Source organism: Anolis sagrei, chromosome 2, assembly GCF_037176765.1.
Source record: "Anolis sagrei isolate rAnoSag1 chromosome 2, rAnoSag1.mat, whole genome shotgun sequence".
NCBI classification, from domain to species: Eukaryota; Metazoa; Chordata; class Lepidosauria; order Squamata; family Dactyloidae; genus Anolis; species Anolis sagrei.
In genome coordinates, this window is record NC_090022.1 from 197,462,985 (window position 1) to 197,479,714 (window position 16,730).

A 16,730-nucleotide genomic window follows, 5' to 3' on the forward strand; every position below is an offset into this window, starting at 1 on the left:
AATCATTAATGGAAACGTGGGATAGTAAGGATCATAGGGGTGTGAACTTGGAATCTTTGCAACTACAATCCTCTCTATTTTCTAAGTTGCAGAGTGTTATAGAAACTCTGTTATTTTTTTGGGGGGGGCACCCAATTACTGCTCAGAGGTGACATTTAAATTGTGCAGTCATTATGAAGCAGATTTAACAGTTGGTGGGTAAAATCATCATGCAAGGTGGACAAGAAAGGATCATACTTAAGCAGAAGGGTCTGTGCAATGCGTAACGTTCATGAAATGAGACATAGACACAAACTGGTTTTATTTTTCTGCCCCTTCATCCTCTCTGTTGAAGCTACCCTTCTTTGCAGTTACACATCAGCGATGTTTTCAAATTTCTCACTCCATTGCAGCACTTCACCATCTCCTTCATTCTTGTTGAGCACTTTGTAGGTTTGATTTTTAAGACATCCCGTTCGAAACAGCTGGAGACAAAAATGTGAAGGAATCAGAACTACTAGCTATAGGTGAGTCCTTGAATCCACTGGCCCCAGAACCAGCCTTGAAGAACTCAGCAACGAGGTCAGGACCATAAATAGACATAGCTGGGCATCTGCTGAGAGAACTGTCAACCACTAGTCCTACTGCTGCTTTGCCTTGGGGCTCCTACCCACTTGCACCTTTCCTCTGAGCATATGAGGAGAGAGCAGAGTGACCTCCATGCTTCACTTACCTTGCTCTCTCTTCTCTACACAACTACATACATTTAGACCAGAGGCGGAAAGTGGGGTGATTTCCCAATCACCTTCAAAATTGAAAGTTTGCACTGCTCAACATCTTTCAGAAGACCTTTGAAAAGAAGGATTTTGGACACAGGGATGACGAGCATGTAGCAGGATGTGGACACACCAAAGAAGGGACTGAAGGTGGGAAACGCAATGACGATTGGTTTGAAGTGAATTGCTAAAAGAGCTCACATTCATGACCCAGTGAAAAGATGGTCTGTGTTGCTCTTCACTTTCCTTTGTAAATAGAAGTATAAGTTGCATATGCTTTGACATTCTCATTTGAAGGGACTGCTGAATCATATATATATATATATATATATATATATATATATATATATATACACACACACACACACACACACACACACACACACCTTACTTACTTACTTACTTAGGCGATCCCTCGTAGCTCAAGGATTATTGTCTTCCAGATGTAGTATCTTGGCGATGGGTCCGTAGGTGGCTGTGGAGCCCTATTCTTGATCCATATGTTCTCCCGCAGTGAGGACATTGGTATCCAGACGGAAGGCGGTCACGGTTAGGGTTGGCTTGATGTGCCTTCCTCTTGGTACATTTCTCCCTTTTGCCCCCACCCCATTCATGCATCTTCGAATTCTGCATCACTGCTGCTCACAGTTGACCTCCAGTTAGAGCGCTCAAGGGCCAGGGCTTCCCAGTTATTGGTGTCTATGCCACAGTTTTTGAGCCCTTTAAGCCCATATTTATTTATTTATTTCCTATATTTGTACGCTGCCCTTCTCACCCCCAGGGGGGGTATTCAAGGCAGCCTCACAACAAGCACCGTACGATGCCATCACCATCAAAAAAACATTTAACAAATACATTAAAACATTAATACAGTTAATTTTTAAATCTCTTTTCCTGTATATGTGTGTGTGTGTGTGTGTGTGTGCGTGTATGCATATACACAGACCATCTTTTCACTGGGTCATGATTGCAAGATCTTTTAGCAATTCACAAAATGCATTTCCCATCTTCCGTCCCCTCTTTGATGCATCCACATCCTGCCACATGTTTGTCATGCCTGCATAACAGCATCCCATATCATATCCAAACAGTATTACAGGCTGTTCCAGATGGCCGTTAATATAGCAACAAACCGTTTCTCAAAGAAAAGATATTGGAACCAACACATTATATGTTTTTATATCAAAATCTGATGATCTTTAAACCACCAGAAAGGGAAGATACTGACAAGCTTTGTTGTTGTTACTGCAAACATGAAAATCTTATACAGGCCCACAATACTATCTTTCAAAGTCATATGTAGTTTGATGTGGACATTAAAAAATTGGCCAAGCCACTGCAAACTCACTGCTTTGCAGTAGTGTCTGTACCATCCTTGCATTTGTGTTCAGTCTTAAATTTGTGGCAATTATTCTGACCAAAATACCTTTGCAGCTTGAGCCTGTGCAGTGTAGATTGGTTAAGTACAGGTTTCTGGCTTCCTGTGCTTTCTTGCCCGTTTCAATTCAAGTTAAATATAGTCTGATCATTTACAGTTTTGGTTGCCACCATAGTGGGGCCCTTTCCATCCCTGTCAGGGTTTTTATTATTGATTTTATTCTTCCTCTTGGCTCTCGGATTAGATTTTGTCTGGATAGAAATTTAATTGATTTGATATTGTGTATATTTGTGATTTACTGGGTACGTTTTAGATGATGTTCTACTTTTGTCTTGTTCCCTTCTTCGTAAGTCTTCCTGGGGGGCAGAGGGGATTTTAAAGGTAAGATAGGTGAGATAAAGGTAAAGGTTTCCCCTGACATTAAGTCCAGCCGTGTCTGACTCTGGAGGTTGGTGCTCATCTGCATTTCTAAGCCAAAGAGCTGGCATTGTCATGTAGGTCATGTAACCGGCATGACTGCATGGAGTGCCATTACCTTCCTGCTAGAGCGGTACCTATTGATCTACTTATATTTGTATGTTTTAGTCATTAACAAATAACAAAAGCCCTCAGTGGCGCAATGGGTTAAACCAGGGGCCCTCAAACTTTTTAAACAGAGGGCCAGGTCACAGTCCCTCAAACTGTTGGAGGGCCGGATTGTAATTTGAAAAAAGCATGAATGAATTCCTTTGCACACTGCACACATCTTATTTGTAGTGCAAAAAAAAAAACCCCACTTAAAAACAATACAATTATTAAAATGAAGAACAATTTTAACAAATATAAACTTTTTAGTATTTCAATGGAAAGTGTGGGTCTGCTTTTGGCTGATGAGATGGGATTGTTGTTGTTGTTGTTGTTGTTGTTGTTGTTGTGTGCTTTTAAGTTGTTTCAGATTTAGGTTGGCCCTGAATGAGGGCCAGGTAAATGACCCTGGAGGGCCGTATCTGGCCCTCGGGCCTTAGTTTGAAGACTGCTGGGTTAAATCCTTGTGCTGGCAGGACTGCTGACCAACAGGTTGGTGGTTTGAATCCAGAGAGCAGGGTGAGCTCCCGTCTCAGCTTTAGCTTCCCATGCGGGGACATGAGAGAAACCTCCCACAGGATGGTGAAACATCAAACATCCGGGCGTTCCCTGGGCAACGTCCTTGCAGATGGCCAATTCTCTCACACTAAAAGCAACTTTCAGTTCCTCAAGTTGTTCCTGACACATACAAAAAAATTATCAAATGAACGAGTCAATGGAGAAACAAATGAATAAAAAAATGAATGAGTATTGCAATTAACAGGTGGGAAGTCCTCAATGGGGTAGTGTGAGATTTTTATGAGCTACAAAAATGCCATTTGTTTTTGTTCTTAGTTTGACTTTTGAAGCAATTCCCAGAACAAAAAGGCGAGGGGGGCGGGAGACGATTCTATTTCTAGAAAAGAGCGTCCCACTTTTGAAGGGATGCTGAAAAACTACGGGGCTGCCCACTCACCTTCTTCTTATGGGCGTTGTACTCTAGGCACTGCTTGCTCTTGAAAGCACAATAGGTAGGATGTTCAATTCCTTCTGAGTCACAGATCTGGGATGAATGAAATAACACATAGAAGTGGGGAGCAGGAAATGAGAAGAACCATCAAATGAGGGGCGAGGGGCAGCTGACGGTTACCTTGTCGGGGAAATCCCCTCCTTTAAAGGAGGAATATTCTGACTGCAACCAGAGCGCTATGCGGTAGTCATCACAACCGTGGGTAGCCAGGCGACCACACCAGTACTCGGTCTGTAAGCCACCATAATCCTCAATCCCATAAAACTCATTTTCCACTGAGGTGATCTGATGGCAAAAGAGGTAAAAGGAGGATCTGACACTGAAACACCTGCCCACAAAGAGTCTTTCATTCAGTCCTTCTGCAAAAGCTTTACCTTACCATAGGGACCATGGCCTTGTGCTGGGCCAAGATCCCGGGATTGATGTAGTCGTTAAACGAGTCACCATCACAGTGGATGCGTTTCAGATTGGTAGTCCCTTGACACTGCTCTATCTTCAAGGAGCAGAAGGCACACCCAGAACACAGATCTGTGTGGCGTCGTCCAAAGTTGTCACATACCTAGAAAGTGGCAGAGCAGGGAGAAGGGCAACAATAAAAAAGATAGAGGTTTCCCCTTGACATGAAGTCTAGTCGTGTCTGACACTGGGGGGTGGTGCTCATCTCCATTTCTAAGCCAAAGAGCTGGCGTTGTCCATAGATGCCTCCAAGGTCATGTGGCCGCCATGACTTCATGGAGCACCGTTACCTTCCCGCTGATTGATCTATTGATCTACTCACATTTGCATGTTTTTGAACTGCTAGGTTGGCTAAAGCTGAGGCTAACAGAAGGCGCTCACCCCGCTCCCCGGATTCGAACCTCTGACCTTTTGGCCAACAAGTTCAGCAGCTCAGCAGTTTAACCTGCTGCACCATTGGGGGCTCAGGACAATAACATTCATTTAATACCTCAAACTATTGTGTGGTATTTGGCAAACTGGGTGTTGGATAGCCAGCAGTCTTCCTAAAATACTGCTTTCCGATCTCCAGGAGTCACTTACACTGTTTCTAAATTCAAAGTGGAGATTACTCAAGCTAACAGCCTCCATTCTCTCATATTTTGCAGATATTCTAGAACATGGCACAAGCATTTGAACTGAGGTCTATGTCTTCTAAATGCTAGACTCTGCTGGAGAGAAAATGAGGCTAGTATCAAGAACTGAAGCTTACCAAATCCCCATAGCCAAAGAATTTTGCTTCCACTTCTTGCCAGGCCTTGCTAACAGCTGTAGCTATGCAAATATCTTGCAGGACTGAATAACACAGAATCACCAATGCTGCATTCTTGTCAAGAGATAAGATGCTGATGCAACAAGAGAGAGAAGAAGAAAACCAAATTGTGAGAACTGATAAGTAGAAATGTTTGGATTTTGAGTTTTTCCCTCTCTCCATTTCCCCCCAAAGTAGAGGCAACTGGCCTCTGGGTTATTTGAGATTTCTACACCAGATTCTAAGTGGTTTTATGGAAAATACAATTCGCTACTGAAAATGGTACTTTTATATAAATCACCTCCACCATGACTACTTGCCACTAGGGAAATACGTACCTTTGGGGATTTAGTTCCCTGAGGAGAGCTGGGAAAAATCATGTGTTCTTATTTCTCTGAAGCCCCCGAAAATTGGGCCAGGTATAATGGTCTGAAGCTACAAGGGAGTTGTGTGTTGTGTCAGCTCAGGTCCACCCTCTTTAAAGATTTCAGCAGGGATCCCATCAGGTCCACTGGCTTTGTTATTACTTTTTAGTTGGCTGTTGGCTTTGCTGACTTACAACTTCACCAATTCATTGAAAAAGTGTGGGTGACCGAGAAAATCCCAGCAGACTTCAAGGATGCTATCATTGTCACCATCTTCAAAATGAGGGGGGAAACAGACTATGGAATGTATCGAGATATCTCTCTTCTAACCTCCATTGGGAAAATCCTAACAAGAATGCTTGCAAATCGCCTTCTACCGATTTCAGAAGACATCCTCCCAGAATCCCAGAACAGCTTCCGCCCCTCCAGAGGAACAGTGGACATGATCTTTATTGCACGACAGCTCCAAGAAAAAATGCAGAGAACAAAATCAACCTTTGTACATGGTATTCATTGACCTTGCAAAGGCATTTGACACAGTGAATTGCAATGCTCTCTCCTTTTAAAAATCGGATGCCCTGATAAATTTGTGAACATCCTGTGGCTCCTCAAATTATGACATGATGCCAACAGTCTCGGACAAAGTGATCCATCAAAGTGATTCATTTAAAGTGGAATCAGGTGTCAAACAAGGATGTGTTATTGCCCCAACCCTATTTTCCATCTTCATCGCTATGATACTGCACCTTGTTGATGGGAAGCTTCCCACCAGTGTAGAAATCATCTATCGGACAGATGGCAAGCTAGTTAACCTCAGTAGACTGAAAGCCTAAACCAAAGTCACAACAACATCTGTTGCAGAAACCTGCACTTATAACCAATTCGAAAATGGGTTTTTTCCCCGTAGAATGGGAAATGGTGCATTTTCAGTTCATTTTGTGATGTTTCAGTGTGGTGTGCATGTGAGTGGTCTTTTCATGCCCCTTGATACTCCTTCTGCCATTACTCCTTGGTCAACTGGTAAATAAATCTACCCTCCTTTGTTTTGTTTTAATGGCTATAACTGTGCAATTTTGAACCTTTGACATTCCACCTTACAGATAATTTCCTGTTTTGAAAGCTCTTCCATATTTTTTTTTAAAAAGAGATACCCCCCCTTGTGACGTGGGCTCTCCCTGAATGATGGAATGGAAGGAGACAACAACTCCCTGTGTGATGAGGAGAGAAGTACATGATTTAACTAGAAACAGGTAGAGGCGCATCCTGTGTGATGGGGGTGAGTAAATTCTCTGTCTTCTTTCAAGATGAAACACCATGGAATTTTATGAGAGGAAGATGCTACCTCCCACTTTCTTTCTCTTGTGTGAGGAGATCCAAAGACACCGCGCATGCAACTTAGCAACTAGAAACCACACACAGATGATTTTAAAAGGTATACAGCAGTAGTTCCCAACCTGTGGTCCGTGGACCACCGGTGGCCCGCAAGAACGAAAATATGGTCCGCAGACTCACCATTACTACATCGGGTTACTGTGAGTCTTCGACAACACATTACTACACAGTTGCCTCAAAACTATGTGGCAACGGGAGTGACTGGTCTCTAAAAATCCTCTTATCGTGCCGAGGCAATGGGGATGTTGGGAGGGGAGAGGCTGACTACCCACAAAAATTACTATTACCACATCAGCTCTAGCTTATTAAATATGGTTTTCTGTGGGCAAGCAGATGGTGACTATTGGATGGCACATGTTCTGTATCAGAAACTAGAGCTGATGTGGTCTATCTAATGCAATTTGCTGAATCAGCACCCCAAATAACCAAACCGAATATAAAATTGATCAAAAACTGTGTTGGAGCTCAGCCTGTGATTGTGTTTCAGGATCAGGGTGCTTTGGATGTGGGGAGTGATGTCAATGAGTTTCAAGATGGCAATGGTTTGGTCAATGATATTGATGCAGAGAATGACCAGGAGAGCCCTGTTCAAAGTGTAGTTTCCCATGAGAATGTCCCTGAAGGGTGTGAAGATCATGGTGTACTCCCTGAATTGCTACTAGAGTTCCCAGGATTTGGGGCTTGAAAACAACTGGGTACCTGCAGAAGTTAATGAGCAAATAGATAGACGGCAGGAGATTAGTTAAAACAAACAAGTCGAACAGTGGCTTCGACGCTCTGCCTGGCTCCAACAGAAAAAGATAAGGGACTCTCAATTAAAGTGAAACCAATTTCTGAGTGCTTGGGATAGCTTAACGAAGGGATAAAAGTCCCAAGTATGGGAAATGTAGCCAGATGAAACATCGTTTGGAATCAAGTTAAGTTCTTGTCCTTGTTTCATGGAAGCCTAGCTTGGAAGATTCATGCTTAAGTATTTCTTGTCATAGAATCATAGAATCAAAGAGTTGGAAGAGACCTCATGGGCCATCCAGTCCAATCCCCTGCCAAGAAGCAGGAATATTGCATTCAAATCACCCCTGACAGATGGCCATCCAGCCTCTGCTTAATATGCTTGTTTCATAGTTTTGATTCTTGGATTTTATGACTACATACTCATGCCTTGGATTAATGTTTCCTGGTTTTCTGGATTATATTAGAGAAGTGTGGTCTTTGTTTTCATGAACTTTGCTGAGCTTTACCCCGAACTATTTTGGTTCCTGCTTATCTTCTTGCCTAATTAGATTTACCTATTTCTTTAAAGTGCTTTTTTACTTTGCTGCTTTTTAATTATCTCCAATAAAAGGATTGTTTTCCTATTCAACGTGTGGTCTTTAAAGTCAGAGGGCTTTTCCTGTCCTGGAGTGCAACAAACCGATTCGTAACCCTTTTGGGACTAATGTTGGAGAGTGGTCCCTGGTTAAGTGGTCTCTTGTCAAACAAAGATTGGGAACCACTGGTATACAGTAAGCACTGCTTTTTTCCCTTATACAAGCCAGAGTGTCTGAAACATGACACAAGGCAACATCCCAGTTCTCTTGATGGCTTTACGGTAAATGGCCCTGAGCACTCTGAATGGAGGAGTGATTCAGTGTAATTTAAAGGATAAATAAATAGAAACAAATGGAACACGGTAACTTTTATGCAGTATTGCCTTGCCAGTTGACATTTTAAACTTTGTAATTTGGGGCAAATGATGCAAGGAAGGGGGAGAACTGAGAGGATAAGAGTGGCATGAGGCATCTTCTTCAAGGCTGGGCAATCTTTGGCGCCTCGGACATTAATAAACTAGAGTTCCCATAATCAATCATCACCTATTAGGCCTAGCGGACCACAGTTTCCCCACTTATCTTGACATAGAATCTAGTCATATATTTCATGCTGCTGGGACTGTTGGTTTTTTTTCCTGAAAATGGCTTGCTATTCCCTTTATTCAATCACAATTCAACATCAAATAATAGTTATCAGCTAAAGAGTTGATAAGAGTCCCGGTCTGGGAATGAGATGGCTCAGCTCTTCTGCTCCGTGCTGGGCTTTGTCCTTACCTGCCGCCGGTACTATTCTCTGAAGCTGCTTCTTGGTCTTTTTTTACGTCTTTGTCTTCTGGCACATTTTCTACATTCAGAGACTTCTCCAATGAAAAAGCCTTGGCAATGAGGCGGTGGATGCTTTTGTGAAGCGCATCGTCTGTGGAAGCTTCAATTGTGGTGCCTTCACTGTTTTGGATGTCTGAGACGAGCATTTCAGCACTGAGCGTGACAATTTGAGCACTTGTGGACTCTGGCTGATTTTCTGGCGTGGCATTTTCGAGGATTTCCGATATGGTTTCTATAGCTGGCGTGTGCTCTCTAGTCACAGGCTCCTCGCCAGAGACTGCAAAGGCGTATTTCAAAATAGCATCAATGTTGGTGCGAAGGCGCATCTCAGGAGAAGGTGAAGTAGTCTCACTTGTAGCTGTGTCGGGTGGCTTGGTTGGAGCTGAAGAGATGACAATAATCTCTTCTATGACTGGAGAAGGCTCAGGCTCAGGGCATGGGATCCTCTATTGGGGGTAGAGTGGGTAAATATGACTACATTGCATCATCAAAGGCCTTCACAGCCAAAATCACAGAGGTGTTATGTGGTTTCTAGGACGTATGGCTGGGTTCTAGCAGCATTTTCTGCAAACGTTTCAGGATCTCTGAAGATGCCCGCCACAGATGCAGGTGAAATGTCAGGAGAAAATGCTACTGGAACACAGCAATACAGGCCAGAAACCACACAACTACATTGTTTTGTATATACAATTTCATTACATCCCACCACATGAAAATAGTGGATGTCGCTCTTAATGAGACATGCTGCATAATCATGGGGTGTCTGCGCCCTACACCACTGGAGAAATTACACTGTTTAGCCAGTATTGCACCACCTGACATCCACCGGGAAGTAGCAACCAATAGTGAAAGGACCAAGGCAGTGACATCTCCAGCCCACCCCCTGTTTGGATATCAGCCATTACACCAATGACTTAAATCAAGAAATAGTTTTCTAAGATCTACAGAGACACTCGCTGGAACACCTCAGCAAGCAAGAGCCCAAAAGTGGCAGGCTCAAACCCAGAACCTCAATCAATGGCTGTTACCAAATGAGAGACTCCCTCCTGGGCACACTGAAGACTGGGCAACTTGGAAGGAGATGAACAAACTGCGCTCTGGCACCACAAGATGCAGAGCCAACCTTAAGAAATGGGGCCACAAAATGGAGTCCACAGCATGCAAGTGTGGAGAAGAGGAAACCACTAACCACCTACTACAATGCAACCTGGGCTCTTCCACATGCACAATGGAGTACCTACTTGTAGCAACACCAGAGGCACTCCAAGTGGTCAGCTACTCATCAAAGGACATTTAATAGAATGCCAAGTTTCAAACTTTGTGTGTGTGTGCGTTTTTAATACAATACAACTGTTTGGTTCGCCCCTGATACCATAAATTAATAAATAAATAAATCTCATGGTTCTTTTCATTCTCCCATATGGAGCTGTTTCCCACTTGTCTCTAGTCCATTATATAGTATCTATCCTTGAAAATGTTATTCCGAATTACCCTTTTCCTCACTGTCAATATTCAATCGAGCCTGCTATCAACTTAAATCCATTGCCCAACAATGGTCTCCTAAAACAATACACCCGAGAGTGTGTTGACACCCATAATTCTAAATGTCTCTACATTATGTTAGCTGTGGGAGAGATCCCTTGTTTGTGCCCAGGTGCCACTTGGGGAAGGAGAATAAACATGGCTTTGTTCTTTTAGCCTCAGGATGATTCCACCTTTCAGATTGTCAACAGTCAGTGGCCTCTTAATTGGCATGGATTTTGCTTTACTTTATTCCATGCTGTTGGGTTTCATCCCTGGACTGCACATGTTTTTGTGTCATCAAGTTTCTAGTCCTCAATGAGTAGCTAGGCTAGAAACAGGGCTAAGCTCAGGGATTCCTTTCACCACATTCCTATGCATGTCTTCCTAAAGGGCTTTGTCTTTACAGCTAGTCACTCTTTCATCCCCCTTTGATGATGTAATGGAACCGCTCTGAATTGCCCCTGGGCAATATGGTAAATATATAAACAAACAAACAAACAAACAATCAAACAAATAAATAATGTGAGAGAACTTCTATTTAAGTTTGAATTGCCCTGGGGAGGCCATGCGGTCTCCACAATTCCTCTTCTGCTTTACTTTCTCCCAGTGAGGATGCATTTTGCTTCTCTGCAGGCAAAATTTAGCTGCATGGACTTTTTTTAAACCTTTTAGTTTCTTGATAAGATGAGATTTAATAAGCTAGTTAGCTCCAAGACTTCTCTATCAAGAATATATTTCTTTTTAGTTTAATAAATGTTTTGAACCTAAAGTTCTGACTCTGCAATGCTATACCCTCCTAAAGATTAGAAGGCCATCCCTTCTCACTACACGTAAGTTTCTGCTGGTTATGGAGTTTACTCCTGGAACTTTGCTATATTTTGGTGGAATTACCCTAACTGGGGGTTATTTTTGAGCATAACAGCTCAGACTCCCCAACACAGGCATTTCCCCTTCATTTTTGGCTCTTCCAGTCTGCATTCTCATCCCAGCTCTCTTCTGGAGGGCCTCAGCTCAGACCCATGGCTTGTAGCTGCCTTTGGACTGATACACTTGCTATGCACAAACCATAGGTAATGGTAAAAGCTTCCCCCTGACATTAAGTCCAGTTGCGTCTGATTCTGGGATGTGGTGCTCATCTCCATTTCTAAGCCAATGAGCTGGCTTTGTCCATAGACTCCTCCAAGGTCATGTGGCTGGTATGACTGAATTTGGCAGTGCCGTTTCCTTCCCAGCGGAGCGGTACCTATTGATCTACTCACATTTGCATGTTTTTGAACTGCTAGGTCGGCAGACACTGGGGCTGACAGCGGCAGCTCATGCCGCTCCCTGGATTCAACCCTCAACCTTTTGGTCAACAAGCTCAGCAGCTCAGCGGTTTAACCCACTGTGCCAATGGGGGCTCCTTGCACAAACCATAGAGAGAAGTAAAATTAATTAGGGACTTCCAATTAAATACTGAAGACTTCACTCCCCTATTTTTAGGGTAATTCTTTTCCTTACAATTATTTTCTAAAGGAAGTAGCTAAAGTCTCTAAGCGAGTTCTGGTCTGCCTGTTAACTGAGGCACAAACACTTTAGTAGTTCTTCCTTACTCACCCTAGCATAGAAGTGATGATTTATGCACCGAGACTGTGCAAATTCACAAAAGTTCTCAAAACGTGTGTTCTCAGGAAGATCAGTACAAATGGGACCTGGAAGAATAAAGATGAAAATTATTACGATTGGGCGAGGGGTAGCAAGACTTCAAACTGAATCCTGGCAACATCAGAGTCCTGGATTTTGAATTGAATTTTAATTGAATTTGAACCCTGTGCTATGCTAATAATGTAATGTAATATAATGCAATGCAATGCAATATATTGTATATACATAAAATATTTATAATATTATAATGTAATACAATATAATGGAAAGCTTAGAGAAGACAATTATGCTGGGGAAAATGGAAGGAAAAAGGAAGAGGGGCCAACCAAGGGCAAGATGGATGGATGGCATCCTTGAAGTGACCGGCTCGACCTTGAAGGAGCTGGGGGTGGTGATGGCCGACAGGGAGCTCTGGCGTGGGCTGGTTCATGAGGTCACGAAGAGTCAGAAGCGACTGAACGAATGAACAACAACAAATAAAATATAATACTAATAATATATTAGTATTATATATTTTATATTACATGTAATATTAACAATATAATGGTATAGTACAATATAGTAATATATAATACTGATATTGTACTATGCTAATAATATAATATATTGTATGTATATATATCTTGTATGCCACTGAGTCCCCTTTGGGGTGAGAAGGGCACCATATAAATGTTGTAAATAAATATATAAATAAATAAATTGAGAAAAGAGGACAAGCTCAAGCAATGCACAATTGCCTATTTTCACAAGCTTTCCTGGATGTGGGTGCATGCACAATGCGATAGTTCTTGAAATGCAAACTTGGAAGCATTTAATTAAAATGAGGGTTTTCAGATTTATAGACATTTTCCTGTAAAATATGAATAATCTTGAATTTAATACTGCAGACTAACAAAAGTTCCTAAATATCATTTGCAAGTTATAAAACTCTGGGTTGGGTGGAGGGGATGTTGATATATGTTTTGTGATGGTCTTTGGTGACCCTCTGAAACCCCCTCGTGATTCCCCCCCTCCCCCCAGGTCCCGATCTCCAGGTTCAGAAATGCAGAGTCCAGGCTATTTGGCAGATATTTTCTGAGAAAACATGGAGACAGCGTGATATGTTGGGAGAGGGTGCATATAAATTGTTGGAGCATGTAAAAATCAGTCTGTGTGTGTGTTAACTGAAAAATGCAAAGCACAAAGCTGATTGGTTGGGCTACGCTCAGGATGCTAGCTGAGTCAGGGAATTTTGGCAACAGTTACATATTTAGGTTTTCTGTGCAGGAGCTTGCCAAGACAGGTTTGTATAATCTCTGCTTCTGAGCTGCTGGAAGGAGATTCTTCACATGGACACTCAAGGACCATTTGAATCTCTCTCAAAGGACATTGTGTGAGTCAATGCAACTATTCATATTACTGTATATATGTTGCTCTGCATAATAAAGAGTGAACACTTTATTCTTTACTGAACATCTGTGTGGCATATCTTTTCTCTAGCAAGACAGTTTGTGGATTGGTAAATATCTAAACTATGTGTGATATTCCTCATAGTCACCTTCGGATATGAGAGCTGGACCTTAAGGAAGGCCGAGTGAAGGAAGATTGATGCTTTTGAACTGTGGTGCTGGAGGAAAGTTCTGAGAGTGCCTTGGACCGTAAGAAGACCCAACCAGTCCATACTTCAGGAAATAAAGTATGGAGGGAAGGATAGTAGAGGCAAAGATGAAGTACTTTGGCCACATCATGAGAAGACAGGAAAGCTGAGAGAAGACAATTATGCTGGGGAAAATGGAAGGAAAAAGGAAGAGGGGCCACCAAGGGCAAGATGGATGGATGGGATCCTTGAAGTGACTGGATTGACCTTGAAAGAGCTGGGGGTGGTGATGGCTGACAGGCATGGGCTGGTCCATGAGGTCACAAAGAGTCGGAAACGACTGAATGAATGAACAACAAAAAAATGTGTGATTTTCATTCCACCACATAAACGACTTAAATGGATGTAATGTTAGGGTTCAAGATTACTTTCGTTTGCCCACAGAAAGGCTACAGAAGAAAGCGCAACCTGTGCCTATCACCATAAAAAGGTGCTGGAGAGTAACTGAAGAGAGTGCCATTGATTTGCACATACCCTCTGGGATCTCGCCGTGGTTCTCAAACCGATCCAGAGGCATTATTCTAGGATCATGGCACCCCTTGCTGTGCCGGATCTGACACAAGTGGTTTGCCTTCCACACGGGCTTTTGGAAAGAGAAAAAGGTGTCATACTCGTCCTCCGTGAGAGGGGTGCCTGGGACTGTCGTCAGAACACTTGGAGTTAACTGTGTCAGAAAGACTGGGAGCCCTGAAAGAAAAACAGGGAAGAATATTAAGTGGTGGGAAGAGTTCCACAGCTATCCTATTATCACTGTTCCTGGCCCATAGAGTTCACTCCCACCTAAAGCTCTCTGGCCATTAAGTGCTAATAGCAAATTAAAAATGTAGGACTGCATAAAATATTATTTAAAACATAGGCTTTGTAAAAGGGAGGAGGTCAGAACAGGGCAGCCAAGATCCTCTTTCTGGCTTTCAGGTATTATTCTGCAACACACTTTCCTGGAAGCTCCATGAGCAAAGGTGACCCTCCAATAACACAAGCCTGTGTGCCTTTCAGCATTGAACCACTGGTTCTTTAAGAATAGCAGAAGAGGGCCATCTGTCGTCCAAAACAGAAATGCAATCTGAAATATATGTATTCTGAAGCCACTGAATAAATGAGCCTTCTCAAACCCAAAGGAGCCCCAGGTAGTGCAGTGGGTTAAAGCACTGAGCTGCTGAACTTGCTGACTGAAAGGTCATAGGTTCGAATCTGGGGAGCAGGGTGAGCTCCCACTGTTAGCCCCAGCTTCTGCCAACCTAGCAATTCGAAAACATGCAAATGTGAGGAAAACAATAGTACCGCTCCGAAGGGAAGGTAACAGCACTCAATGAAGTCATGATGGGGCTCATTGGCTTAGAAACGGAGATGAGCACCAATCTCCAGAGTCAAACACGACTGGACACAACTGGGGAAAACCTTTACCTACCTTTACCTCTCAAACCCAAACTTCATTTACTATTGAATATTTCTGCAACAAAACTAACACATTTTTACTGTTCAGTATGAAAGAATAAAGATCTCAAAAAAGGGTTTTTGTTCTCAAAATGACCTGTAAAAAAAAAGGTAAAGGTTTCCCTTTGACATTAAGTTTAGTCATGTCCGACTCTGGGGGGTGGTGTTCATCTCCATTTCTAAGCCAAAGAGCCGGTGTTATCTGTAGATGCCTCCAAGGTCATGTGGCCAGCATGACTGCATGGGGCACCGTTTTCTTCCCACCGAAGCGGTACCTACTGATCTACTCACATTTGCATGTTTTTGAACTGCTAGGTTGGCAGAAGCTGGTGCTAACAGCAGGAGCTCACCCCACTCTTAGCCCCAACCTTTTGGTCAGCAATTTCAGCAGTTCAGCAGTTTAACCCGCTGCACCACCAGGGGCTCCAAAATGACCTGTACCTGACAGAAATCTTGTTTTTATACAGTATAAAAACAAATATACTGTATAAAAACAAATATTCTTTTTATATAGGTACACAATGAGCATAGATTTATGCTTGAAGAGCTTCTAACAGCAATAAAAAGGAGGAAGAATTACAATTCTTATTGGTGTCCCAATTCAAGATGCAACCTTTTTAAAAAGCAGAAATTTTGTAATCACAAAATCCTGTTAGATATTATGTACAAGATGTGTCCATCCCCCTAGATCAAAGAACGACAACTTTTTATTCTGATATACTAAATCGGTCCCTTTGCTAATAATCAGGTCAATTGTTTTCTATCCCACAAACTGGTTCAATAATGTCAGACGTGTTTTGGGGATTAGATGAGTAGCTCATTTGTAGGCCCCTAAAAAAGCTTTATGGGCCCCTCTGCCAGCTTTATTTAGACTTCTTTGCTTGTCATAGAACGCAAACCACCAACATGATGGTAGTTATAGGGGATGTGAGTCCAAGTGGATGAATGGAAAGCTGAAGGAAGCCCATTGGGGCGGACACTCACCCACCAGGAGGGCCCATGGTGGGGGCTTGAGTCTCAGCGTAGGCATTCTGCCTCTTTTACTTCAGGCGGTTCCACTTCCCACCAACACACCCTTCCATTTCAAGGGCCGACCAAGTCAGAAGCTGTTGGAATGAGAACACGGTGACCTCACAACTGAAGCCATGGCAAGAGAAAGAAGGGAGAAAGGGAGGGTGCACGTGCAAGTGAGAAAGCAACACTGGTCTTCTCTATCATCAGGTTTGGGCTGCCATCAAGGGCAGCACACAAATCTGACTAATGGGGCACTGCCTATTGTAAATCCTTCACTGCCATCCCCACTGAAATGAATGGCATGGAACAGCCTAAGAGTATGAATAAACTTTCATCCAGCTGTAATCCATTTAGAGGGCAGGGAGGATTATGTAGAAGGCTGTTATACGAATCCATGGGAAAGTGCCATATTTGGCTTCTTATCCTTTGGGTTTTTTTTTTCCATGTCAGGAGCGACTTGAGAAACTGTAAGTCACTTCTGGTGTGAGAGAATTGGATGTCCGCAAGGACGTTGCCCAGGGCCCTCCAGATATTTTGATGTTTTCCCATTTTTGTGGGAAGCTTCCCTCACGTCCTCGCATGGGGAGCTGGAGTTGACAGAGGGAGCTCATCCGTGCTCTCCCTGGAATCGAACCTG

The 16,730-nt window shown here is 42.9% G+C and overlaps 1 protein-coding gene across 1 annotated transcript; it reads right to left on the bottom strand.

The window, feature by feature from the left end:
* Positions 1 to 16,145, bottom strand: ACRBP (acrosin binding protein). The gene is made up of 9 exons (XM_060759713.2): positions 16,064 to 16,145; positions 14,120 to 14,332; positions 11,962 to 12,056; positions 8,791 to 9,287; positions 4,914 to 5,046; positions 4,086 to 4,265; positions 3,827 to 3,991; positions 3,653 to 3,739; positions 1 to 464 (listed from the first exon to the last, which is right to left on the bottom strand). The coding sequence occupies exons 1-9, from the start codon at positions 16,107 to 16,109 to the stop codon at positions 351 to 353; spliced, it is 1,530 nt and encodes a 509-aa protein (XP_060615696.2). The 5' UTR covers positions 16,110 to 16,145; the 3' UTR covers positions 1 to 350.
* Positions 16,146 to 16,730: the final 585 nt, after the last annotated feature.

Excerpts from the sequence above, each read along its gene's own strand:
- ACRBP (XM_060759713.2), bottom strand. The coding sequence starts at position 16,109 with ATGCCTACGCTGAGACTCAAGCCCCCACCATGGGCCCTCCTGGTGG. Across the intron at positions 12,057-14,119 it reads CCACGGCGAGATCCCAGAGG|GTCCCATTTGTACTGATCTT; the intron begins GTATGTGCAAAT and ends TTATTCTTCCAG. Across the intron at positions 3,740-3,826 it reads GAGGGGATTTCCCCGACAAG|ATCTGTGACTCAGAAGGAAT; the intron begins GTAACCGTCAGC and ends CATTCATCCCAG.